At 49.8% G+C, this 26,339-nt stretch overlaps 2 protein-coding genes and 1 long non-coding RNA gene across 7 annotated transcripts in view; all 3 read right to left on the reverse strand.

Annotated features, from left to right (window-relative positions):
- Positions 1-2,607: 2,607 nt before the first annotated feature.
- Positions 2,608-9,864, reverse strand: PYGO2 (pygopus family PHD finger 2). The gene is made up of 3 exons (XM_081841147.1): positions 9,699-9,864; positions 6,112-6,161; positions 2,608-4,655 (listed from the first exon to the last, which is right to left on the reverse strand). The coding sequence occupies exons 1-3, from the start codon at positions 9,820-9,822 to the stop codon at positions 3,567-3,569; spliced, it is 1,263 nt and encodes a 420-aa protein (XP_081697273.1). The 5' UTR covers positions 9,823-9,864; the 3' UTR covers positions 2,608-3,566.
- A 2,835-nt stretch (positions 9,865-12,699) lies between these two features.
- The window catches only part of SHC1 (SHC adaptor protein 1), a 44,622-nt gene continuing 30,982 nt past the window's right edge, over positions 12,700-26,339 (reverse strand). For all 5 annotated transcript variants that reach the window (XM_081841045.1, XM_081841043.1, XM_081841046.1 and 2 more), the window contains 9 exons: positions 23,969-24,088; positions 22,727-22,780; positions 21,786-21,837; positions 20,931-21,057; positions 19,493-19,664; positions 17,579-17,639; positions 16,451-16,591; positions 14,175-14,425; positions 12,700-12,883 (listed from right to left, as the gene is read on the reverse strand). In XM_081841045.1, coding sequence (XP_081697171.1) covers positions 12,755-12,883; positions 14,175-14,425; positions 16,451-16,591; positions 17,579-17,639; positions 19,493-19,664; positions 20,931-21,057; positions 21,786-21,837; positions 22,727-22,780; positions 23,969-24,088 — 1,107 coding nt within the window. In that variant the 3' untranslated portion in view covers positions 12,700-12,754. The remainder of the gene's footprint in view (positions 12,884-14,174; positions 14,426-16,450; positions 16,592-17,578; positions 17,640-19,492; positions 19,665-20,930; positions 21,058-21,785; positions 21,838-22,726; positions 22,781-23,968; positions 24,089-26,339) is intronic.
- Positions 12,890-14,164, reverse strand: LOC309330143. Its single transcript, XR_014151307.1, has 3 exons — positions 13,904-14,164; positions 13,265-13,848; positions 12,890-13,091 (listed from the first exon to the last, which is right to left on the reverse strand). It is a non-coding gene; the product is annotated as an uncharacterized lncRNA (long non-coding RNA).

Below are 26,339 nucleotides of genomic sequence, written 5' to 3' on the forward strand. Positions count from 1 at the left end.
GCTCCCCCCAACTGAGTAACTGATGCTCAAACCGGGGGCCATAAGTAACCCCCCCAACCCAACATTGTCCATCTTGTGCCACAAACCCCGTGTTTTGTTTTGAGTATCACTTACTCAATTGTGGGGTGACACACAACGCAGCGTTTGCAGCACAGAACTATTCTGAAATTTTGGCACCAGTTTGGAGTGAATTGGAGAATGTTGGGTTCTGCTCAGGAGTGGACCTGCTGAAACTGAAGAACATAGCTGTTAAGTCTATTGATTTAAATATGCCTACTCTGAGTAAAACATTGTTGCCTAGCAGCCATGGGGGGGGGCAAGGCAGGCAAAGGGAACATAAGACCTTATAAAAAGGATGATTTTGATATCTAAAGAGGCTATCACCTGCACCTGGAAAACAACTGTCGGGGGGGTGGGGAGCCTTTTTTCAGCTCGAGGGCCCAAGTCCCTTCTGGGGAACACATCTGAGTGGTGGGTGGGGCCAGGCCAAATGTGGGTGGAGCAACAAATGTCTCTGGAGCAGGCTAGCTACAAAGACCTGAGGAACCAGATCATCACCCCACTTGTACTAACCATCCCAGGGCGCTCAACCACTGCCACAATGTCATTTCTTCTATCAGATCAAAATGAGCAGATAACAGCAAAGGTTGCTAGGTTCATAGCAGGGGCAATCAGAATAAGGGCCACTAACTGACTGCTGATTCAGGACTTTAAATTGTGCTTTTATATCAAATTTCCTTTTCTGCGTATACTGTAATGTTTTACTGTTACTATGGCCATTGACTAATGCAAATAAAGTTTTATCTCTCTCTCTCTCTTGAGCAGGCTTGTATCTTATACCCACAGCTCTCTATTCTTCCCCCAAGCAAGCAAGAGGCATTGTCAAGAGTTCAAGGACACATTCCAGCCAGGTAATAACAGACAGCCTGGGGTAAGTCCTGTAAAATTCCAGAGAACTACACCCCCCCCAATGTTCCACTTCCCTGGCCCAAAATTATTTCCCTGCAACACCGCTTCTTTGCAGTGTAGAGGCTTCCACTTTCTAAAACAAACCTGCAAGGCAGGCTCAGCTGAAATATGCTGACCCTGGATCATCAGGTGAGTTTGGAATTCCGGATTCTGCAAGGAGGTGAACAGGGGATCCCAGATCTGATCAGCAGCCCCGATACCTGATCTGCATCCTATAGCATGTTGGCTCCGTAACCGGACGGTTTCTGGCTTCAGAGATGTGTTTGGCTGAGAAAGCAAAACCAACCCTTCAGGCTGGGCGATTCAGCCTTTGCCAAAGTGAGAAGGGCGTGCAGACACACTTGCCACACCTAAATCTCTGCAACATTCACCTCCACCCCAGCAGATTTCAGCAATAGATGGGACATTTTGATAAGCCAGCAGGATAAATCTCAACCCAGATCACCTGCACCCAAGTGAACAGTTAGCTTTCAATATTAGCATTCATTTATGTAAGGTTTTTGGAGTGGTCGCAGCACTCACAATAACCATGAAGGGGCGGTCAATTTTATTTCATAAAACCACTTTGCAGTCTGTCTCCTGGAAGCACAGGAAGTTCTCTAATCCTCTCAGCAACCTTGTAAAGGGAGGTAGATTTTATCTCAGATGCACACCTGTTGCGGAATCAGACAAGAGCCTCTTCTGCCATGACATTTCACCAGTGTTCTTTTCTGTACCGTGGAAATGGTTCACTCTGTCCTCTCCCTCCCTCCCACCCACCCACCCCATTAACTTCTACTCCACTGTTGGAAGGTTTCCCCTAAAAGCACTGCAGCCAGAAAAAAAACCCCAAACCAGAGATTTTGCCTTTCGATTTCTAAGTCCCCTGCCAGCCTCTTTCTTGGCAAATCTCAGCAGTCCAGGCTTGTCCTTGGCAGCTGAATGGGTTTGGGGCTTTGTTTCTTCAGCAACCAGCCGGGGGCGGGGGGGGGGGGACGGGGACTGCTTTGAAAGGAAGCAGAAGCTGAGAGGTGACACTTTGTCAAGGAAGCAAACAAGAAGGGGGGGGGGGAATGCCTTTTTGTGTGTGCGTCTCAGTAGACTCTGTTCTTTCAAGCCTCGGATTGTCCAAATGGGCATTTTTGTGGCTTTGGCATGTGGAGGGGATGCTTAGCCAGCATGTTTGGGGGTCAGAAAAATAGAGCAAGGGCACGAAGGTCTGGTTTGTAAATTACTTTTGTGTGCTTATCCCAACAGGATCGGATCAATTGTCTCTCTAATCAAGCATCCCGTTTTCGACAGTGCACAAAGGGAGTTGCCTTCTACAAAGGCAGACCACTGGCCTATTTAGTTCAATACGGCCCACGCTGGCAGCAGCTCTGAAGGGTTTCAGAAGGGGGAGGCAGTATATGCCTCTGAATACCAGCTGCCAGGAATCGCAAGCAGGGAGAGTTGCTGCTGCACTCAGTTGCTGCTTGTGAGCTTCCCGTCGAGGCATCTAGCTGGGAGAAGAGAATGCTGGACTAGATGGGCCACCGGCCTGATCCGGCAAGGCCCTTCGCATGTCCAAATGCAAACCACTAATTCATACGCACATGAATGTATAAGTAACCAGGTCATTGCTCCCTCCCACCGGCTTTCAAATTGAGTTTATAACACCACGGTACAAAATTTTTCTTTTAATACGTTCACATAAAAACCAAGAGAGGGAGAGAGAGGCTGTAGGTGTATGTGTCTCTGTGTTTGTACAGCACACACACACAGCAATGATTCCCTACTCCCCCAGATTCCCTTCTTTTCAAAAAGTCCAGCAGGAGAAAACAGATTTTTTTTTTTTTTTAAGAAAACAATTATCAAAATCACACCAGTAACCACTTGACCAAAACACACACACAAGTACAAAAAAGGTCTGGGTCTAAGGGAGAAAACAAACAAACCCGCCAATTTGTTTTTAAAAGTAAAAATTTAAAAAACCAAAAAGATGTCCAAGAGTGTTTCCTCTTGCTTGGCTCTCTTGAAATGCCCTCTGAAAGAGGTTCAGGGCAGGGGTTGGTCTGTTCTCCATTACTTGAGGGCCTGTCGACCTTCAAAATACCAACCCTCCTCGCAGGGCCCAGGCTTTGGCAGACTTGCACCTGGTAGTAGTTCTAGGGAAATGGGAAACTGAGGGAACCGTGCTGCGTTTGAGGAGAGCGGGTGGTTGTCCTCTTCTAAGAAAACGTCAGCAGAAGAGAGAGCATAGACACCCCCAATGAAGTAACCGCTCTCCAGTTTATGCTAAATTGCCGTCCGCTGGGTATCTGCTGCCCAAGACTGGCTGTTCTGTGGCTTCGAACCGCAGCAGCGACTGTAAAGAAAGCGCAGGAGGAGGAGGAGGAGGAGATGGAATGCTGGAAGGCTTGGGAAGAACAGCTCCAGGTTCCGGAGGTCACAGAAAGTCGAAAACTCTGTCCTCCCCTCCCACCAAATTCTTTCAGTAACCGGGGGGCTTTGAAAATGTGCTACCCGTGTTCCTTGCAGAATCCACGGACGAAGCCGAAGAGTGTCTAGTGGTGTAGAGCAGGGATGCCACCACCTCCGACGTCCAGGCAGAGGGAAGCGGCTGCAGCGGCGGAGGCTCAGCCTTCGTTGGCAGCCACCAGCTGCCCCATGCCCTCTCGGATGTAGACCGACTGGATCTCCTTGGTCTTCAGGCAGAAGTCGCAGGCCCAGACGGCCGAGGCCTCGGTGGTCAGCAGCCCGTAGGCGTTCTCGGTCATCCCCGTGCACTCCCGGTGGAACCACTTCTGGCACGAGGCCTCGCACAGGATGGCGTCCTGGTCGTCGTTGACCTCGCTGCGGCACGCCCCGCAGGGGTACACCAGGCCGGGTGGGGGCTGGTGGCCCGAGTTCCCGGAAGCCTTGCTGGAGGGCGGGAGGCTGTTGGCCTCGGGCGTGCCACCTCCGCCGTGCCCCGTGCTGTTGGGTGCAAAAGGGGGCTGGGTGCCGTTGATGGCTGCCGGCGAACCGCTGTGCTGCTCCTGGCTGAAGGTGCTGGGGGGCGGGTTGAGCGGCTTCCCCCCGCCATTGTCTTCGCCGCCGCCGCCGCCAGGGGGGAAGCTGGGGTCGGGCCCGGGGAAGGAGCTGGGGTTGGGGGGCAGGTTGGGGAGGTTCGGGCGCTGCATGGGGGACTGTCCGAACAGGTTGCCTGGCTGGTTGAAGCGCTGGGCCATCGGGGGACCCCCGGGGGGGTTTAGGGCGGGCCCCGGGCCCATGTCGCCTCCGCGCGGGGGCTGCCCCATGGTTGGGGAGATCATGGGACCGAAGCCGCCCATGGGGCCCTGCATCAGCTGCCCCCCGGGGGGGCTGAAGTTCTGCCCCAGGGGCTGGCCAAAGGGCTGGCCGCCAAAGCCCATCCCTCCGGACTGCACGTACCCGGGATTCTGGGGAGGCATGTTGAAGGCGGGACCCATCTGGCTTGGTCCAAAAGGGGGGGGCTGCCTCCGCATGGGCTGCGGGCCCCCGCCGTAGCCGGGCGGCACCTGCGGCCCCATCGCCCCCTGCATGCGGAAGTTCCCAAAGGGTCCGGGGCTGCCGAGGAAAGGTGCGGAGGCAGAGCCGACTTTGGGGGCCCCGAAGTCATCCTCAAAGGGGTTCGACGCCACCAGGTGGTCCACCATGGGCGTGGGCGGGGGAGCAAATTCCGAGAGGTGGGAGTAGGCAGGGCCCTGGAAGGGAAAGAAGCGCCACAGTTAACAGGGGGGACCTCCGCTGCGCAGATAAAACCAATCTGTACATTATGCCCAGGGAATTCTGGGCTGCTCCACCATGGAGCTGAAAACAGGGTCGTATTTCTCGACCATCCTCGCCATCCAGGATGGCCATTTGATTTAACCAGGTTAATTCTTAATGTTTTTCCCCATAACTCAACTGATCTTTTTTGGAAAATGAAACCCTCTCCTCAACAAAAAAATATTGAGGTATACAGTGAAGAAACAGCATAAGAATGTGATTTAACCCAGAGCAACCAAAGAGAGGTTTGAAGGGTGGCAATATGAGAATGGGGCCTTTTCTGCAGTGGCTCCCATTTGTGGAATGTTCTCACTTGGCACATTTGTTACATATCTCTAGATGCTAGGCGAAAAGGTTCCTCTTCAACCAGGCCTTTGGCTGATATCTGATGCCCTTGTAAATGTGAGGTGCGAGGGGGGATTAACTGGGTCGTCTCTGGTCTTATTTTTCATTATGTATTTTGTGTTTTTTTTATTGTAATATTGTGTTCTGAACCACCCTGAGATCTATAGGTACAGGGTGGTACACTAATAATAATAATAATAATAATAATAATAATAATAATAATAAACAACTCTGGATGTCTAAGAAAGTTCAGGACTGTTTGTCTTATTCATGTAATCGATAAAAGTGTCAGTCAGTTGTAAATGACTCTTTGCATCTCTGCCAGCCGTATTTTGTTGGTCAATTTCTCTATGAGGACTAGTCACCAAATTATGTTAAGTTATTTCAATAAGGATGCCCCTTCCATGTCTTTCTAAAACATACGGGCTATAGCAAGTCTAACTGCTAACAACAGTTAACTAATAAGAGATTTAAATGAGATATCTGCATTCTGAACCAGAAATATATTCAACGGGCTGAATGATTTGTTGGACCAGTGGTATTAGGTATCTCAAATAATGACCATATTTACTCAAGTCTAATGCGACATCAAATTTAATGCGCACCTCAATTTTCAGAACTTTGAAACAAATCAAAAAGAGTATTTCCTGGCGAATGTAAATGTGCCATCGAATTTAATGCACACCTTAATTTTTGCAACATGATTTGGCCAAAAAAGGTGAGCCTTAGATTTGAGTAAATGCGGGAATTCTTTTGCAGCTGCTACTTCAGCTTTAAGACAGTTGCAAATCTGCTTTTTGATCAGGCAAGAAATTCACTCTCCAAATGACTGAAGCATTAGAAAATGGACGCAGCAAAGCAGTAGGATCTGTGTGGAGCAGGAAGAAGTAAGGAAAAACCCAGATCCAGAAATCTTACTTGGAAGAAAATTAAGGTGCATGCAAGGGAGAAGGGAAGCAGACAGTAATTCTCAGAGGCTGCTCTGTAGAAATGTATTAATGCTGATTCATATACGGTGAAAACAGGCACACACCCCAGCCACGTTACCTGTGTATTGGACTTGCGGCGCTTCTTCTCGGGACTCTTCATTTGAAGGCCTAATTAGGAGGAGAAAATGAAATGTAGATACGGCAGTGGCAAGCTAATCCAAAGTCTGGGTGGTCAGTCACAGCATGAACATCCTGGTGCAGCGCCTTGCAACTAAGCCCGCCCACGTCACTAGACCACAAAACCCAACAACACCCTGTTTGCCTGTCTACAGATAACTATGCTAGAAATTTGTGTTTCAAAAACAAAATCAACTGCATCAAGATCATTCCCTGCCTAGTTGCTTGCTTGCTTGGGAGGAGGGAAGAACCTTGCTTTTGCAGAACTTTAAAAGAGACATTTGAAAAATGCATCGATTGAATTAAGTGCCACAGGATGTTGCCAAAGGCACCACCTTTAATATGCTTAGTGATAGTCCAGCCCACCTCCTTGTGTCTGTAAGCATATTAAAGGTGGTGGCTTTCACAACATCTTGTGGCACTTAATTCAATCAATGCATTTTTCAAACATCTGTCTTCAAGTTCTGGAAAAGCAAAGTTCTTCCCTCCTGAACAGATTTTGCTTTGGGGCAGTGCTGGAGGAGAACAAACAGTATGAGAGGGGAAATTGCCTTCAGGCCCTGCTGAAATATTTGCTTGGGCACTGTGGAAAACTGGGTGGTGGGTAAAAACCGCCCCGTGATCTTCAGATGAAGGGCGGCATAGAAATTGAGTTACTACTATTGCTACCACTACTGCTACTACTACTACTAATGTGTCCATACTCATATTAAGCAAAACAGTTCTTAGATTCTTCTAAAGCAGGCATGGAGAAACTGTGGCCCTCCACATGTTGTTCGACTACAACTCCTATCAATGGCAATGCTGGCCAGGGCTTATTGTGTCCAGTTCTGTGCAGCACAATTTAAGGAGGATATTGACAAGCTGGAACAAGTGCAGAGGGCAACCAAGATTAAACCAAACCGTAGGAGGAACAGTTGAGAGTTGGGGATGTTTAGCCAGGTAAAAAGGAGACTGAGAGGAGATACATCTGAAGGGCTGTTCATGGAAGATGGAGCAAGCTTATTTTCTCCTGCTCCAGAAGCTAGGACTGTAACCAATGGATTCAAGTTGCTAGAAAGGGGATTCCAACTAAACATCAGGAAGATATTTCTGACAGCAAGAGCTATTCGACAGTGGAACAGACTCCCTCAGGAGGTGATGGACTCTCCTTCCCTGGAGGTGTTCAAGTGGAGGTTGAATGACCATCTGTCATGGATGCATTGAGGGTTTGCACCAGATGACCCTTGGATTTCCTTCCAACTCTACAATTCTATGAACACCCGGGAAAACCACAGGTTCTCCATTCCTGTTCTAAGGGACTCGATAAATTCATGGCACAATTGTTCATTGGTAGTTGGAATTGATGCTTTTGAATTATGGTGCTGGAGGAGACTCTTGAGAGTCCCGTGGGTGTAAGAAGATCAAACCTATCCATTCTGAGGGAAATCAGCCCTGAGTGCTCACTGGAAGGACAGATCAGGAAGCTGAGGCTCCAATACTTTGGCCACCTCATGAGAAGAGAAGACTCCCTGGAAAAGACCCTGATGCTGGGAAAGATGGAGGGCACAAGGAGAAGGGGACAACAGAGGAAGAGATGGCTGGACAGTGTTCTCGAAGCTACGAGCACGAGTTTGACCAAACTGCGGGAGGCAGTGGAAGACAGGAGTGCCTGGTGTGCTCTGGTCCAGGGGGTCACGAAAAGTCAGACACAACTAAATAATAACAACAAAAAGTTGTCAATAAAGCTAAAATAAAAAACACCTGGAGAACACAAGGATTGAACTTGGGACCTTCTATATGTGAAACAGATGCTCCACCACTGAGCTACCGCTCTTCTCTATAACAAAGGGACATGGAAAGCTGCTTTATTCTGAGTCAGACCACTGGCCCATGTAGTGTATTGACTACACTGACTGGCAGCAGCACTCCAGGGATGTACACAGGACCTTCCAAGCCCTACGTGGAGCTGCTGGGGGTTTCAACCTTGCACCTTCTGCATGCAAAGTACAGCCCTTCCTCTAACATTAAAATAAAGATTCAGTTCATTTTCACTTACTACATTAGCATACCACCTTTTTTCTTCCAAGGATCTCAAGGTGGTGTACATGGTTCTCATCATCTCACAACAAACCTGTGCGGTAGGTTAGTCTAAAAGATAGTGACTGGCCCAAGGTCACCCAATGAGCTTCATAGCTGAGCGGGGATTCGAACCCTGGTCTCCTAGGTATTCCAACACTGTAACCATTACGCCACACTGGCTCTCGTGGTAGTAAACAAAGGGCCAAAGAGGAGCGCAGGAAGCTGCCTAATCCAGAGTGAGGCCATTAGTCCTTCTAGCTCTTCACTGCCTACCCTGGCTGGCAGTAGCTTTTCGGGATTTCGAAAAGGACATTCCCAGCATTGGGGAGCCAACCTGGGACCTTCTGCGTGCGGAAGAGATGCTCCCTGCCTCTGAGCTTGCAGCCCTTCTCCCGACTGCCTTCTAACTCACCAGGGTTCACGCTATCACACTGAACAACAGACTCAAAAGGACCAGGCGAGGGCTTAAACACAAGGCTGCTTCAAAACAAAATAAAAAAATTCCTTCCAGTAGCACCTTAAAGACCAACTAAGTTAGTTCTTGGTATGAGCTTTCGTGTGCATGCACACTTCTTCAGATACACTGAAACAGAAGTCACCAGACCCTTCTATATAGTGAGAAGGTGGGGAGGGGTATTACTCAGAAGGGTGGTGGGATTGGGTGATTGGCAGATAGCTGTGATGAGCCTGTTGACGACTCTTAACGACTGCAATAGGTCTTACAGGAAAAAGCAAGGGGTGAGAAGGTGAAAAATGGCTTTGTCATGTATAATGAATAAGAATCCAATGTCTTTGTTCAGACCAGGTCTCTCCATGGTTTTAAGTTTGGTAATAAGTTGCAATTCAGCAGCTTCTCTTTCTGGAGGGCACAAGGAGAAGGGGAGGACAGAGGACGAGATGGTTGGACAGTGTTCTCGAAGCTACCAGCATGAGTTTGACCTTATTACCAAACTTAAAACCATGGAGAGACCTGGTCTGAACAAAGACATTGGATTCTTATAGATTATAGAAGGGTCTGGTGACTTCTGTTTCAGTGTATCTGAAGAAGTGTGCATGCACACGAAAGCTCATACCAAGAACTAACTTAGTTGGTCTTTAAGGTGCTACTGGAAGGAATTTTTTTTATTTTGTTTTGACTATGGCAGACCAACACGGCTACCTATCTGCAACTGGAACAAGGCTGCTTGTAAGTCCCATCGATTTCAAGGGCGGAGGGAGCTGCCACTCGAAACGTGCCGACTCCAAAAGCATAACTTCCATTGATTTCAATGGACCTGATCTCGGAACAGCTAAGTCCGAACCCAACGTGCACGTTTTAAAAGAAAACAAATGTTTAAATTCCAGAGGGAAAAGGGGGTTCCACCCATAGACAAGACACCCCCCATCATCATCATCGTGCGCCCTCCCCTGTCACTCAAGGCCTCCGTCTCCATGGCAACCACCCTCGCCCGCCTCCCGGGCCCTTACCGGCCTTGCCCTGCTTGCGGCCTGGTCCTGTGGAGATGTTCCCGGGCGGAGGAGGCGGCGGACCCGGAGCAGGCGGAGCTGGGCCGACTCCCCCCTCCAGCTTGTCGGGGTGCGGGGCCGCCATAAGAGGGGAAAGGGGGGAGGGGGAGGGAGAATGGGGGGGGAGGGGAAGAGCAGCTACGAGCGCCGGAGGGGCCCTGCGCGCGCCATCGCGACGAGAACAGGAAGCGGAAGCCCAAGACCATAGAGTTGAGAGGACAGAGCACCGCTTCCGCCTGCGACCGGCTTTGGAAGGAGAACGCGCGCCGCTGTGCCGCTCTAGGGACTTAAGCAGCTCTATGGCGACAGAAAAAGGCGAGCCTCGCTCAATAGTGAAAGGAAAGGAGGGACACTCTATTTCCCCCTCTCTATGGCTCAAGGAACCTAGCCAATAAGAAGAGAGCTTAGACGTGAGGCGAGTGAAGGGAAATTGGGATGTACCATTTCGTCAGCGGGCGGGGGGGGGAGAGGGAATAGAGAAACTTTTTAGCCGTCACAATAGATCCGGACCCTGCCTAAGGTTCCTCAGGCGGAATGAAATGAAGGCATGGCCGGAAGGTTAAGACCACTTTTTTTTCAGAACTGGTGACATGACACACATCCTCTCCCTACCTACCCCTGTGGAATATTCCTAAACGGCAGGCGAAGGGCAGGCCAATCAGCAGGAAGGAACAAAAAGCTCTTAGCCAATGGAGCGTAGGTTCTGCCTTAAGGCATCATGGGAATCGTAGAAACGAATAGGAACAAGCGATTCCCTACTGCAGAGGCAGTGGGAGCGAGCGGCCACTAGTGGAGAGTTTGGGGCATAGCCGTCAACTTTCCCTTTTTTAAAGGGAAATTCCCTTACTCCGAATAGGATTCCTCACAAGAAAAGGGAAAAGTTGACAGGTTTGGGGAAGCAGCTGGAATTCCAGAGAGACAAGCAAGTGCGCTATACACGGGGAGGAGCAAGTGGTTTGCCAGCAGCTCCTCTCCTGAAAACAGAGCCTTTGGATCTGCTCTGGAACAGTTAAGCACTTCTATATTAGAAGTAATTAGATATATAAAGAAAAAGTTTAATTATGACAAAAGTGTGTATTGGCAATAAGTAACATGAAATCGAAATATGGAATAGACGGGAGATCGGGTCTTTAATGTTAAGACCAATATATGTTTTATTGTTTGCTAAGAAAATTATGTGTCTATGGTTATTCCTGTGTGTAATTTGGTATTTGTGTTTTTTTCTTTTTTCTTGCTGTATCAATAAAAAAAGAAAAAAGAAAAAAAGAACTTCTCCCACCCAAGTAAGACTCTTTGCTGGGTGCCCCCAACTCCGCCCCACCTGCAGCTGAACAAACAAAAAAGGAAGTTCCAGCAGCCACAGCTTTAAAGAAATACCAACTTTTAATAATAATAATTATAATAATTATAATAATAATAATCATTGGGTTCCTTTGGTATAATCAAGATAAAATCAAACCGATAAAAAGTGTGTGTATAGGATGGGGGAATGAGGGGGGGGACACGTGAGGTGGAAATGAAGTCCCCCAGGGTGGGGGGACAGGCACAGTGATCATGGGTGTGTGTGTGTGAGGAAGGGGGGGGCTACACTTTGGCTTCTGGAGTATAACAATGTACATGCAACACTAAAGTTATCAAACTTATTTACAGACCTGGGGAGGGGAGGGAGGTGTGGCTGCAGCCTGAACGCTGCCAGGAGACGTGGCTTTCTTCTACCCCCACCTCCTCTCTCCCTGGGTCCTTTGGGTGCTCTGGAAGGCTTTGTGCTCCCCACCCCAATATTGCCTCCTTGCGGAAGGTCCTCGAGCTCAAGGACAAGCGTCCCACAAATCCCGAGGGGTCCCTGCGCTGCTAAGGCTGTGCTTTCATAGAATCACGGAGGTGGGAGGGACCCCGAGGGCCATCTAGTCCAACCCCCCGCAATGCAGGCGAGGAGAGGGGCTGTAGTGTAGGGCGTAGCCCAGAGTAATCCCGTCCCCTCCTCTACCTTCCCTGCAGGGCACTTTTGCCAACAGGGATGCCCAAGGGGTGTAGGAGTGCCCGCCGGGGCACAGTGATGGCTGTGCAGGTCCTAGAGATTGGGGGGGGGGGGCAAAAGAGAACAACAGCCTTCTTCTCTGCCACCCCTACCCCACCGCCCTCCAAAGCAGGCCACCACAGCAAGAGGGATTTTGCATAAAATCTCAGACCTGTAAAAGGGTCAAGGCACGCAGAGTTAATTAATATGTAAAGTGAGTGTTTTGGGGGGTGTATGTGTTACACATCTGGGTCCAGGGAGAGAGTTGCGCTATCTCTTTTTGTGCTTTACAAAAAAGGCGGCAGGGGGGTTATTGTTTCCCTCCCTCCACCCTCTCCCCCACAAAAGAACAAAATACGACCAGCAACTTTGGCATTAGCTGAATCCATTGGGCAAAGATTCAATCAGGCGCTGCTACAAACGGAGATGGGAACGGACTTCCGCCAAGCCGCTTTAAAAAGTCAAGAGAAGAAGGGTGAGGTTACCTGAACTGGGGGTGGGGGTAAATAGGCAGGTGAAGTTTGGGGCTCTTCTGCCCCAAGGGAAGCTGTGCAGGCACGGGATCCAGCAAGGGCCACGAGAAACTGAGACCCTCGCGCCCTCGCTGAGGACTAGCGCCCTGCGCAGGCTTTGCAAAGGTGAGGCAGTGCTGGCCCAGGGCCTCCTTGTGAGAAATGAAAGGCGGGTGACGATAAGCGACAGGAGAGTTTGTTGATAATCGGAGAGGATCTTCTACCAAGGAGGGATTTGCGGAGTGAGGCAGGTGTCCAGCTCGCAATAAAAGGGAGACGCTTTGGCAGAGATGGCACCGCTCTGGCCTGTGGTGGAGGGAACCATTGATGCCTGGTGTACAGGCCACACATGTGTGAGGAACAGAACACCCGTAAAAGGCAGGAGAAGCTGAGGTGAAGCTGCTAGAAGGGGCAAGGCGGCAATTTTTCCCCCCCCACTGAAGGATTTGCAGGGTGGGGATTAGGATGACACCCCGGCCCCTCGCTGCTTATGATCTCCGCTCCACTGGTTGCTGCAGGCAGAGCTCGCTGCCCGCCGAAATGATTGGCAGCCGATTGTCCATGTGGTAGCTAATGAGGTGGCTGACGCTCTCGAAGCGGTGATCCTTCGTCCGGACCTGCAGGTGGGGGAAGGAGACTCTGACTGTAAGGCTTTTTATATTTTAGTAAACCCTAAATGCACCGCTTGCGCAGTGGGGCTTGCCCCATTCCTGCCTCTTACCCCACAAAACTGGCCTGGGAGTTGGTGTTGGGGAAACCCCCAGAAGAGCCCATGAGAGGAGGAGAGGGACAAAACAAGAATTAGTGGGCTCTGGCTCCGCCCACCTTTGGGTCTCCTTGCTGCCTGTCCTTCTGCCTCTGGCTCCACCTCTTATTGGCTTTGGCTCCACCCACCTTTGGGTCTCCCTGCCTCCTGTCCTTCTACCTCTCCTTGGGTCTCCTTGCCACCTGTCCTTCTGCCTCTGGCTCCACCTCTTATTGGCTTTGGCTCTGCCCACCTTTGGGTCTCCCTGTCTCCTGTCCTTCTGCCTCTGGCTCCACCTCTTGTTGGGCTCTGGCTCCGCCTACCGTTGGGTCTCCCTGCCTCCTGTCCTTCTGCCTCTGGCTCCGCCTCTTGTTGGGCTCTGGCTCCGCCCACCGTTGGGTCTCCCTGCCTCCTCTCCTTCTGCCTCTGGCTCCACCTCTTGTTGTCTCTGGCTCCGCCTACCTTTGGGTCTCCCTGCCTCCTGCCTCTGGCTCCATCTCCTTTTGGCTCTGGCTCCACCTACCTTTGGGTCTCCCTGCCTCCTGTCCTTCTGCCTCTGGCTCCTCCTCTTGTTGGCTCTGGCTCCGCCCACCTTTGGGTCTCCCTGCCTCCTACCTCTGGCTCCACCTACCTTTGGGTCTCCCTGCCTCCTGTCCTTCTGCCTCTGGCTCCTCCTCTTGTTGGCTCTGGCTCCGCCTACCTTGGGTCTCCCTGCCTCCTGTCCTTCTGCCTCTGGCTCCTCCTCTTGTTGGCTCTGGCTCCGCCTACCTTGGGTCTCCCTGCCTTCTGTCCTTCTACCTCTGGCTCCACCTCTTGTTGGGCTCTGGCTCCACCCACCTTTGGGTCTCCCTGCCTCCTGCCTCCACCTCTTGTTGTCTCTGGTTCCGCCTACCTTTGGGTCTCCCTGCTTCCTGCCTCTGGCTCCACCTCTTGTTGGCTCTGGCTCCGCCCACCTTTGGGTCTCCCTCCTCCTGTCCTTCTGCCTCTGGCTCCACCTCTTGTTGGCTCTGGCTCTGCCTACCGTTGGGTTTCCCGACCTACCACCCTACTAGTCTCAACGGGGGCAGTCAGCAAAGCGGGGATTTGTGACAGGAGGGGCTGTTTTGTAGGTCGCACTTGGCCCCTCTCGCCCCACACCCTGAAGCAGAAGAAGGAAGCCTCACCACTCCTTCGGGGTCCACGAGGAGCAGGTGCTTGGGCTGCCCCCCCTGCAGCCCGGTCAGCACATACTGGCCCGGCGTGGTGGTGCTCTCGCGCACCAGGAAGTCTCCGTTGGCCTGCAGCAGCCTCTCGGCATCTTTGCGACTCATCCGGCCGTGGTACCAGGGCTCCCGTCGGAGCTGCTCCTCCATGGAGGCTACCAGCTGGGCTGGGGACGCAGGCGGCGGCCCCCGCAAGGCATCCTCAAATGGCTCTGGGGGGAGAGGCAAGCGGTGAGAGGCGTCTGACAGCCAAGTGAGGACTAGGAGCTTGACAACTCCTTTCAGCGCCAGCGAGATATACAGTGGTACCTCTGGTTAAGAACTTAATTTGTTCCGAAGGTCCGTTCTTAGCCTGAAACTGTTCTTAACCCGAGGTACTATTTCTGGGTTAGTGGAGTCTGTAACCTGAAGCGTCTGTAACCCGAGGTACCACTGTCATTGGTTGGGGACTACAAGACGCTAGCAGAAGCCCACAGAGGGAAAATGAGAGTGGGGCAGTAAGCTCCCTCATCGTTTTATTCATTCATTCATTTATTATTATTATTATTATTATTATTATGGATTTATGGTGGGAGCTGGAGCCCAACGCACCACATTGGTGAAGCCTGATTTTGAGCATTAGGAACTCTCCCACTACTCCCAATTCAAAAGTTTACAAATACCACAATAATTAAATGGAATGGTTTCAAGTCAGAAACACATCAACACTATTTCTTAATCATCTCTTTTGAATGGGATATGCACTTCTGCAGGAATAGGTGTATATCTTGAGATGGGAGAGCAGTTAAATTAACAATCCTAGATTATTTATACCTGATTATTGAGATCTTGTGACAAAGGGGGGTAGATAAACCAATCAAACAAATATCCTCCAGCCCGAAACACACTAATAATAATATTTATTTATTTATTTATTCATTCATTCATTCATTCATTCATTCATTCATTCATTCATACCCCGCCCATCTGTCTGGGCTTCCCCAGCCACTCTGGGCGGCTTCCAGGAAATATTAAAATACTGTGATACATCAAACATTAAATGCCTCCCTAAACAGGGCTGCCTTCAGATGTCTTCTAAAAGTAAACACTTGTAAATAAGACTTTTAAATAAGGTCACCAAACGTTACTAGCAGCCTCCCAACCTCAAGCCACACTTCATGGAAGGCTCTCCGCCCGGCCTCGTCTCCCCTCTGCTATTGCTTGAGGGCAGCCATTCCATCAGGCAGCCTCAGCAGGAGAGATTAGGAGCAGAAGGCTCATTTCCTCAGTTCTGCTGGAGGCCCAGCTCCTGCGCCAGCCGGCCAATGGTTGAAGAACGTGCCCGAGTTTGATTTTTACCTCTTCCCTCCCTGTCGCTTCTCCCTCATGTGTCGTGTGACCTCAGCCACTCTGGCGATCATGCAGGGGCCCGTTTTACCTTATTTTGTGTTATTTTCATTCGCTTAATTTTATTCCACCCTTTTTTTCCTTTTCCTCATAACACGGTTCAGATGATGTGCTTAATGCACTTCTTATCCCAGTTTCTTAATGCTGCTCATTGACCGTAATACTAAATATTTGATAGCTCAGTTGGTAGAGCGTGAGACTCCAGAGTTGTGGGTTTGACCCCCACATTGGCAAAATTGCGGGGGTTTGACTAGATGATCCTTGTGGTTCCTTTCGACTCTAGGATTCTATGAATTAGTGACGAGTTCAATTTCCCTCCCTTCCCCCTTTTCCTTGCATGTCTTTTTCATTTTTAAGATAGCACCTGCCTTCAGGCTTGCGGTCTTGTTTTAATTGACCGTACGGTGGCTTCCTGGGAGGCTTTTTGGCTGAAGAATGGGGTACAAACACATGATATGACAACTCTCCCCAGGGAAGCCTGCCAGGACCAATATTTGGCACCAGGCAAAGACATGATGAGATCTTATTATTGTGTTTTTTCCCTCTCTCTCTCTCTTTTTAATTAGGATGCAAATCACTTTGGGACTTTGGTGAGAAGTGCACATTTCACAAGCCAAAGCTAGCTTGCAGGTTACTAATAATAATTGTACTAGCCTGTTGGAAGAGGAGGGACGAAGAGTTTGCCTTGCCCCTTTCAAAAGGCATCCCCACAACATTTTCACACTAGGTGCTTCCACCAGCTTTTTTACCCGCCTGTGGCTACCAGGCAAGTGCTTAATTGCAAGGGTGCTGCCCCTGTGGCCACAAGTCTCTTGCACATACACATTCATGAACATGCCTTTGACACTCACTCATGTCAAAGAGATCTCGCTGGGCGCTGCCGTTGGCAGTGGCCCCCGGAGCCCCCTGCCGCGCCTTCTCCAGGTTCTGCACATTAACGTAGGAGGGGTCGTCAAAGAGATCCGTGCGGCCAGGTGGACCCCTCTCCCTTCCTGCAAGAGGGGACAGAACAGAGCATTAGGAAACCCGCAGGAAGACTGTAACAAATAGAAGCCCCACATGGCAGCAAACAGGATGGGGAACTCAGGAGGTCCAGGGTAGCTAAGAGGAGCCTCTATGCCCAGAGGCAGCCTACCAGGAAAAGCCTGGGTCTACCACTTCTGGCGGGGAATGGGAACGCAGGAACATTGGAAGCAGCCTTAAACTAATTCACACCCTCCAGTCCATCTATATGGGCTGGCAGAGTCTTTCCAGGGTTTCAGACAAGGGTCTTGTCCCCAGCCCTATCAGGAGTTGCCAATAATTGAGCCCGGGACCTTCTGTACTCAAAGCAGCTGCTATGCCACTGAATTATGGCCCTTCTTCTGAAATTAAAGCATAAACTGGTGGGTGGCGCTGTGGGTTAAACCACAGAGCCTAGGACTTGCCGATCAGAAGGTCGGCGGTTCGAATCCCTGCGATGGGGTGAGCTCCCGTTGCTCGGTCCCTGCTCCTGCCAACCTAGCAGTTCGAAAGCACGTCAAAGTGCAAGTAGATAAATAGGTACCACTCTGGCGGGAAGGTAAACGGTGTTTCCGTGTGCTGCTCTGGTTTGCCAGAAGCAGCTTAGTCATGCTGGCCACATGACCTGGAAGCTGTATGCCGGCTCCCTCGGCCAGTAAAGTGAGATGAGCGCCGCAACCCCAGAGTCGGTCATGACTGGACCTAATGGTCAGGGGTCCCTTTCCCCTTTACCTAAAGGCAATTTTAAATAGGAAGCTTCCTTATTCTGAGCCAGTCCATTGGTCTACCTAGCTCAGGGCTGGCAGTGGCTCCCTAGAGTTTCGGTCAGGGAACATCCCCAGCCCTTCCTGGAGATGCCGGGGACTGAACCAAGGACCTTCTGCATGCCGTAGCACTGAGCCAAAGCCTTACAGCATCAGTGGATGCAAAGGGTTCCCTTTTCCCACTCAAGGCAAAGGAGTGGCCTGGAATCTCACCTTGTGCTGGGAGGTGCGGTTTCTTGGATTCGTAGTCCCCGGCAGACATCTGGGAGACAGGCTGAAGGAAGAAAGGCAGTGAGTGAGGAATCAAAGCTTAGACTGGATTCGGCAGAGGGAGAGGGACCCTCAGGAAGCCAGCTTCCTGCTTCTGTACTTAAGAAATAGAAGCTCAAATGCTTAAAGATGCACTTGACATTACAATCACACCTTGGCTTGCCTCCTGAACAAATCAGCTCCCGAACGCCGCAAACCCGGAAGTAAATTTCCCGGTTTGCGAACGTTTTTTGGAAACCAAAGGTCCGACGTGGCTTCTGTTTGGCTGCAGGAAGCTCCTACAGCCAATCAGAAGCTGGGCCTTGGTTTATGAACAGTTTCGGGCGTCGAGCGGACTCCCGGAACGGTTTAAGTTCAAGAACCAAGGTACCACTGTAATGTCTAATGTTTTACAATTTTTTAATGTGCTGTATGCCGCCCAGAGTGGCTGGGGAAACCCAGCCAGATGAGCGGGGTATAAATAATAACATTCTTATTATACCTGTAGATTAGGGATGGGGAACCCAATGTCCCTTCCCCTGTTTATGGACTCCAACTCCCATCAGCCTTGACCAGCCTGGCCAATGGTACAGTGATGGGAGTTGTAGGCCCCAACAGCATCAGAGGACTCTGCAGTTAGGGTGGAGCAGAGTGCTACTCTGGGCTTCAGAATACAAGAATAGCCCTGACTGATCAGGTCAGTAGCCCATCTGTTACAGCGCCCTGCTCTCACATTATTCAACCAGATGCTTAGAGGCAAATCACGGCCTCCAACGGGATGGTAAGAGCATAGCTGTTGTGGCCATTGACAGCCTTTCCCATTAATTCTCTTTTAGAACCATCCAAGGTGGTGGCCGTCCCTGATTCCTGTGGCAGTGAGTTCCAGGGCTTAACTGTGGGAAGAAGTATTGTCACAGAACTGTAGCACTGGAAGGGACCCAAAGGTGTAGGTGTGCAAATATCCAGAGTTTGGGGGTCAGGTGGGATTGCTATGAGGAATTCTGAAATATGGAGCAAGCCATTGTGTCAGCAATCAAAGCATTGTGTTGACTGGGTTTGATGCATTGACAATAGTTTCTGATCGAATCCCACAAGCCTCTGCACCTCTGCCATTTGCTTTCTCTACGCCTGACAGGCACGTATAAGCATTCTAAATACACAGGCCAGTTGCTTCATCCGGCATCCTGGGTCATAAAGATGATAGTTAGCTTTGACATACCTTTCCTTGTTTTTTTTAATCTTAGGGCCAGGAAATAGTTTCACATGGAGGTTACAAAGATGCCTAATCTTTCCTTGCTGTCCTTCCTCTCCTGTTTACCACTTGTTTATGACCTCCGGGTTTGCTGAATGCATTCCTCCTTTTAATCTTGTTTTATGTACCCCAGAATGTATGCATGCTTAAATTAGCTCTTTGTAATTTTAACTTTAACTTTGTCCCCACGTGGAGTTTTTTGAAATGCTCAGAGGAAATCTGATTGGTTCTCATGAACACTGTGTTAAAAGTTCTTTTGTGAATAAAACGACCTGGGTCAAGGGGTGGAAGGATTATAATTATTATTATTATTCGCACTCCTCCCAGAGTCTTGCTGGTCAAGCCTCGTGTGTATTTTATTAATCAGAGTCCAGTCCTTCCTTGCTTTGGGAATGCTACACAAAGGGTCATTTTGTTCGACCCCCTTGCAATGCAGGAATCCCAACCTTCAGCTGCCCCAGATAATCCTGCTGGCTTCTAGTGTCATGAGATCGAGAGAGAAAACTGGCCCCCTGTTCACTTCCTCCACACTCTACCAATTTAAGAACCAGCCTGGTCGCCTATGGCGAGTAGGAACTGCATGCAGGTGAGCGAGCGAGTTGGCAGAGGAATGCCAGCGCACTAACCAGGGTGGCTCCTAAGTGGTTGGGCATCAGGGCCGCCGCAGCTCCTTCTCTCAAGCGCATATCTACCACGCCTCCCAGCGGGGGCTCCTTCCCCGGGAAGTCGTTGTAGTACTGGTGGTCTGGCAGCGGTTCCTCCTCTTCGTCCCAAGCGGAGCCATCGAATCCAGCCATCCTGAGGACAGAGGGCAGGAGCTGAATGCAAGGGAAGCCCTACTGGATCAGGCCAGGGAAGCTCCCATGATGCTCAGCATCCCCACATGATCCAATTGGATGCCTTAGGGAGGGCAGACAACAGGGCACAGAGGCTATAGCCCTCTCCTGCTATTAAAGGTAAAGGGACCCATGACCATTAGGTCCAGTCGTGACCGACTCTGGGGTTGCGGCGCTCATCTTGCTTTATTGGCCGAGGGAGCCGGTGTACAGCTTCCAGGTCATGTGGCCAGCATGACTGAGCCGCTTCTGGCAAACCAGAGCAGCGCACTTAAATGCCATTTACCTTCCAGCCGGAGTGGTACCTATTTATCTACTTGCACTTTGACGTGCTTTCGAACTGCTAGGTGGGCAGGAGCAGGGACTGAGCAATGGGAGCTCACCCCGTCGCGGGGATTCGAACCGCTGACCTTCTGATCAGCAATTCCTAGGCTCTGTGGTTTAACCCACAGCGCCACCCGCGTCCGTGCTATTACTACTCTGCAAACAGGTTTTATTTCGTTTTTAATAGGCAGCTAACAAGATACAAGACAGCCACAGGAAAGAAGGGAGCGCAAATTGTCCTTCTTGAAAAACATCGCCTGTTTTTTTCATGGGAAAAGGGGGGCGGAAATCTCGCTTGAGTGCCCAAGGACCTAATGGCTTCTTTGCCATTAGGTATAATTTTATTTTATATACAAACAGCAGCTCAGGTGGGCTAGGTACCCACAGGTCTAAGCAAGCATCCAGATTTAGTACAGTCCAAGGTTACATAAAATTGAAAAGTTAAAAAATGGCAATGATTTTGATTTAAACCATGGAACCCTTTGTAATCACAGAACACACAGCCTTCTCTTGGTTATGCTTTCTTATCGTTTCAGTAAATCACATAGCTGCATCCTTTATTTTTTTATTGACAATTGTGACAACTAACCTTTCTTTAAAATAAAGATATTTTTTCTTTCATTGTTGTTCTTGCCTACAGTTGTTCAATAAAAAACATTGGAAAAGCGGAGGGAGACTGCTATAAAAAAACAAACAGATGCCACAGCATATAAACAGGGAGCCGGAGATTCTGTTCCTTGTCTGAATTTCAGACGGTGTGTGATTTTCCTCTGTAATCGCTATATTCTCCAACACTGTACATGCATTTAATATGTGATCCCTGATTGGTTGGGACATGACTGGTTTGGGAAAGGGGTGGGTGAGGCCCTCCAGGTGTTGCTCGATAAAACCCGTTTGGCCTTACCTGTCATGAGGGGTGACGAGCTTGGGAGGGTTCTTGAGGTACTGTTTGAAGCGCAGCTCAAACGCCTGCCCAATGGTGCTGATCACATCCTGCGCCAGCCCCTCGGGGCACTCCAGGATGTGGCAGGCTGGGGGGGGGGCAGGGAGAAGCAGAATAAGGTAACAGGTCATATCGGATGCCGTTTCGGGTGCTCAAGAGTAGAAGCAGTGCAAACAAAAACCAACCCCACAATGAAATAAACCCAAGCAAACTGAAAGCGCGATAAAAAGATTGGGATGGGGAAAAAAACAGTTACAAACCAACGTAAATACATGTTTTGCACGCACACATTATACCTATATCTATAAATTTAATGGAATCTAATAGCAATTAGAATCTTTTTCTCTCTCTACCCCCCATCTATTTATCTATTCATATCCAAAACGATAAGCAAAGCAAACAGGGCATGCTAACAGAATCTCAACAAACAAGACATGTAGCTCATGAAATGTTGTCGAGCACCATCACTGATCATTTCTCCAGCTTCTTGTAGCAGCACTAGAAGCTGCCTTCTACCAAGCCTGACCTGTTGGGTTCATCCAGCTCATGACCGTTTACACCGGAGGTGGGAAACCTTTGGCCCACAGGCTTAGATCAAGCCCACCAGGCCTCCCAATTTGGCCCCCACCCAAAAAACCTTGATTATTCTGATTAAAGTGCTCGCTAGTTTTTTTAAAAAATGCTGCTGGTGTTATTGTGAGTGAGCTGAACACGGTTGCTGGAAAAGCAGGGTGCAAATCTGTTAAACCCAGCTGACCTGGCCGCAGGAAGCTGACCTAGCCCCAGGTAGTTTCTGATTGGCACAGAATGTCTTACCTCTGTGGTTGACAGGGTCTTTGGCAACGTAGGCAACATACTCGGCCGTGTCCTGGGAAGATGGGAGACTTGATAAATGCCAGATTAAAAAGGGGAGAGAGGGAAGAAGAGAAAGCACCCCACAACTATCCTCAACATCGTGTAAATTGCTCAACATCGTGTAAATTGCTCAACATCGTGTAAATTGTTCCTACCTGGTTTATCCTAACAACCCTGCAAGGTAGGATTGTGTGTGTGGCCAAAAGTCACAAAGTTTGTTTTGGGAACAAGTGGGAACTCAAACTTGGCTCTCCCCAGACTTCAATGCTACACCACACCAGCTCTCCGTTTCCCTGACATGAAGGAGGGTAATAAGTTATCTGAATCCTGATGGAGGGGAGAATGGCTAGTCCAGGCATAGGCAAACTCCAGCCCTCCAGATATTTGGGACTACAATTCCCACCATCCCTAGCTAACAGGGCCAGTGGTCAGGGATGATGGGAATTGTAGTCCCAAACATCTGGAGGGCCGGAGTTTGCCTATGCCTGGGCTAGTCAACGGATCTAGCAACTGGGGTGCAGTGGAATGAATAGAGTCAGGGCTGCATGGAGTCTGTGCTTGAAGACCCTAAAATTTCCACAGCATGAATCACTGGATTTCTGCAACCTGCATAAATTATGCGAATGGCATTAATCTGCATAATTTATACAGGTTCTGCTAGCCACAGGGATAGTCTATGCGTGGCTCACATGCAGAGAGGATGGTACTCAACTAATTTTTTGTGCAAGGGTTAGCATTAATGCAGGAGGTTTTTCCCCATGCGCATCCCACACCGTCTCCAGAAACCCCAGAACAAGGTTAGGGGGCAAACCAGGGAGCGGGGAGAACATTCTGCCAGGGAAGGAGAAATCCTTAGCCCTGTGTTGAAAACAACCCACCCACAAAACCCTCTTGACACTCACCGGATCCCCTCCGGATGCAAAAGAAATTGATTGCATATGATGGTTGGCGATGATCTAAACAATGGAAGGGAAGGAAGAAGGAAAAATGAGACGCAAAGCACAGCAAAAAAAATAAAATGAACTTCCTCCCTGACCCTTCCCAGCCTCCTGAAATTCTTACAGTAAAGTCAAGCTCTCCTGGATTAGACTTGTCCAACCTGATGCCCTGGCAGGACACTGGCAAGTGGGCACAGGGGAAGGGGGGCAGCGGTCTGTGGGGGCCTGTACCAGCCAGGAGGCAAGAATCAGAGGGTGCTTCTCCACCCTCCCCTGAAGCACTGTCGCCCAGAACCAGGAGAGAGCTGAATCAGGAAGAGAAGAGGAGCATCCACACGGGCGCAATCTCTGGCTAAGTGCACACAGTTCATTAGGGGAAGGTATTTCAACTGGTGGAGGGGGAGTCGTCCCCAGTTGCTGCCAACGCCCCCTAGAGCGATGACCCAGGAATACAGTCATACCTCATGTTACTTTTTTTTCAGGTTGTCTCCCGCAGCGACCCGGAAGTACTGGAAAGGGTTACTTCTGGGTTTCGCCAATCGAGCTTTGCGCATGCACAGAAGACCAAATCACGCCACACACCTGCGCAGATACAGCGCTTCAGGTTGCGGGCTTTTCATGTTGCGAATGGGCCTCCGGAACGGATCCCGTTCACAACCAGAGGTACCACTGTAGCTGCCTAGATGCTAGATTGCTGTGTGCAAGTATCCAGAGCCATAGAGGCAACTGTAAGTGTTATCTTAGACAGTAAAGAGTTAACTCTCTGCTGTGTGCATTCCGTGTCTGGGAAGCACCCCGGACGTGGTTGGCATGGCCAATGGTTGATGGCCGTTGTGGCCTAGCAGTAGCTGGAAGGGATAAAAGTTCCCCTTCCCCACATTGGAAGAAGACAGGAATGTGATCAGAGCTTAGAGAAGGCAAACAGTGGTCCAGTTCAGGGATAGGGAACGTCTGACCCTCCAGATGTTGCTGGACTCCAACTCCCATTAAATGCATGTGAAGCAGGGATACAGAGATGTTGCTGGACTAACATGGCCAATGGTCAAGGGACAAAGGGAACTGTAGACCAGCAACATCTGGAGGGCCATAACAAGCAAGGAGGAAGGCTGTCTAAGCCCACGATCCTCAACACCCGTCCGTCAAGTATCCACCCTAAACAGTGTGTCCCAGAGGAGGAGGAGGTTGGAAGGGAACATATCTCCTCACCTGTTTACAGTCAGACGCCATGAGGTTGAGGCTGCTGGTGGAGATGGTGAGCGTGATTGGCATGCCGGCAAACTTCAGGTTGCTCTTGCCGAGGATAGAGTTCAGCGAGCGGCCGCAGGGCTGCCGAGAGGGAGAGAGACGCACCCCAAGGACGTTAGCAGCAGCACCGGCTGGAGAAGCCCAGGACTGAACCTGGGACGTTCTGTGTGCAAACCACATGCTCCATCACGGAGTGATGGCCCTTCTCTGTAGAGAACCCCAGGATTGCCAGGGGTTGAACCCGGGGACTTCTACAGGCCACTGAGCTATGGGGCCTGAAACAGGTCTGGGTTAACCAATCAGCAAAATAAGCATGTGCTTAGGGCATCAAGAGAAAGGGGGGAGCACCACAGAAATTTTCCACTGCCAGATTTCTAACATTAACAGTCACAAATTGCTCGGCTGCGTGTTCCATTTTCTCAGTTGAAGCATATTAAAAATCCCAACAGAACTACTGTGCAACAAAGCAGGCTGGATGCCTTACCTCTACTAAGTATAGAAGCAGATGTGTTATGTAAGGATCTGATCAAAGGCTTTGCAATTAGAAAAAGCAGGAGAAGATTTTTCAAATATAAATCAAGTGGAAGTATACAAAAACAAACATCGTTTCCCATCTTGCCGTAGGTTTCGTTTCATTTCGAAAAATCAAAAATTTATTTTACGGTTTATTGTTGTTTCTGTTTTGAATTAGATCTACGGGGGCACCAAAACCTTTTAAGTGCTTAGGGCCTCTAAAGGTCTCCATCCAGCCCTGGACTGAAATCTGAAATCCTAGAGATCTGCTGCCGGCCAGTGCGGACAATACTAAGGTAGGTGGACCAATGGTACGGCTCAGAATAGGGCAGGTTCTATTTAAAAGCAGCTGCTTGTTCAAAACCGCGAGGACTAGGATCTTTATTTCTGTGTATCAGGCAGCTCCCTGTGTTCCTAAGACCCAAGCCTATTCGGGAAGGGTGACTGGTAGCCATTGGGACTGGGGGGTGGGAGGCCCACAGTAGGCGGAGCCAGAGCCAAGGGCCCCTGGGATTGGCTGTTAAGGAAGGCAGGAAGTCAGGTGACAGGGCTGGGCAGAGAACTCTGCTTAAAACCCTGGAGAGCTGCTGCCAGCCAGCGCAGACATAACTGAGCTGGAAGTCTTGGCAATCAATCAATCAATCAATCAATCAATCAGCTCCTTATATGTTCCTAAGAAATCAGGGAGAAGGGTGCACAGTGGAAAGAGGCAAGAGCGAGCCTGGGAAGGGCAGAAGGAACAAAAGGGAGATGGGCTGATGACCAAACAGCCCCCTCACCTCCCCACCCTGCGCATGCCCCTCCACTTTCCTCCGCGTCCATTAGACGGGCTGTTATGGTTATCTATTGATCAGCCTCGCCTGCGCCGAGCCTTTATTGCAGCAACTCGGTCCCCATTTCCCAGCCTGAGGGGGAAAGGGGGGGCCGAGGCTGGAGACCTCAAATCAAATCACGCACAGACACATGTGCAAGCTTTCCTGAAAAGCACGCGCGGCGCTCACGCGTCTCACACTCTGGGAGTGTTGCTGTTCCAGCTGGGGTGTGCTGAACACATCCTTGCACCAGCTCCTTTTACCCAAATCACAAGCCCTTAAGAGTTATTCTGCCCCTCTGTGGTTGGTTCTGCCTTGCTTGCTTGGAGATCTTTGCACAGACTACTAGGCCTTGTTCAAACTACAGATTTAAACCACCACAATGCCAGTATAAACAGCCACGGCTTCCCCAAAGGTATCTGACATTTTTAAGGGTGCCTTGGATTGTTAGGAGACCCAGCCCACTCTTGTTGCCCTCCCAGAGATAACAATTCCCAGTGGGGATTTCGCCCCCCATTTCAGAAAAATAGTGATAGGTTAAAAAAACAGAGATTTTTACAAGTTACACCCTTGAATATGTGAAATATTGTAGGGTGGCCCCAGAATCATACCCTAACAGACTGGAGCAGTTGTAACTCATTCTCTCTGCTGCAGTATACTATATCCATGAACTGCACTGAAAGGAGAGTGGATTACCACTGGATTACCGCGGAAGGCTGTCTTGCGTGAGGAATCCAATTTGTAGCTGCACACAAGGCAACATACAGTCTGGCAAGATTTTATTAAAGCTTTTTCGTGATACGATTAAGATAAAGGAAACTAATCCAAATAAAAATAAAAAAAGCAGAGAAAGAGAAAACGCAGCGTTCTTCCTCAAAAGTAGCTCTCAACCCTTGTCTCACACAGAAAGTGGTGGACCATTCCAGCTCTCATCTGGGAACTTTCCTTTTTCTTTTATTTCCCTTACCTGCCAATTCCCAGAGCGGTTAACAATCAAGCCCATTTCC

The sequence above is a fragment of the Podarcis erhardii genome (genome assembly GCF_964252035.2).
Source record: "Podarcis erhardii genome assembly, chromosome: 15".
NCBI lineage: Eukaryota > Metazoa > Chordata > Lepidosauria > Squamata > Lacertidae > Podarcis > Podarcis erhardii.

Excerpts from the sequence above, each read along its gene's own strand:
- PYGO2 (XM_081841147.1), bottom strand. The coding sequence starts at position 9,822 with ATGGCGGCCCCGCACCCCGACAAGCTGGAGGGGGGAGTCGGCCCAGCT. Across the intron at positions 6,162-9,698 it reads CCGCAAGCAGGGCAAGGCCG|GCCTTCAAATGAAGAGTCCC; the intron begins GTAAGGGCCCGG and ends CCTCCTAATTAG. Across the intron at positions 4,656-6,111 it reads GCCGCAAGTCCAATACACAG|GGCCCTGCCTACTCCCACCT; the intron begins GTAACGTGGCTG and ends TTTCCCTTCCAG.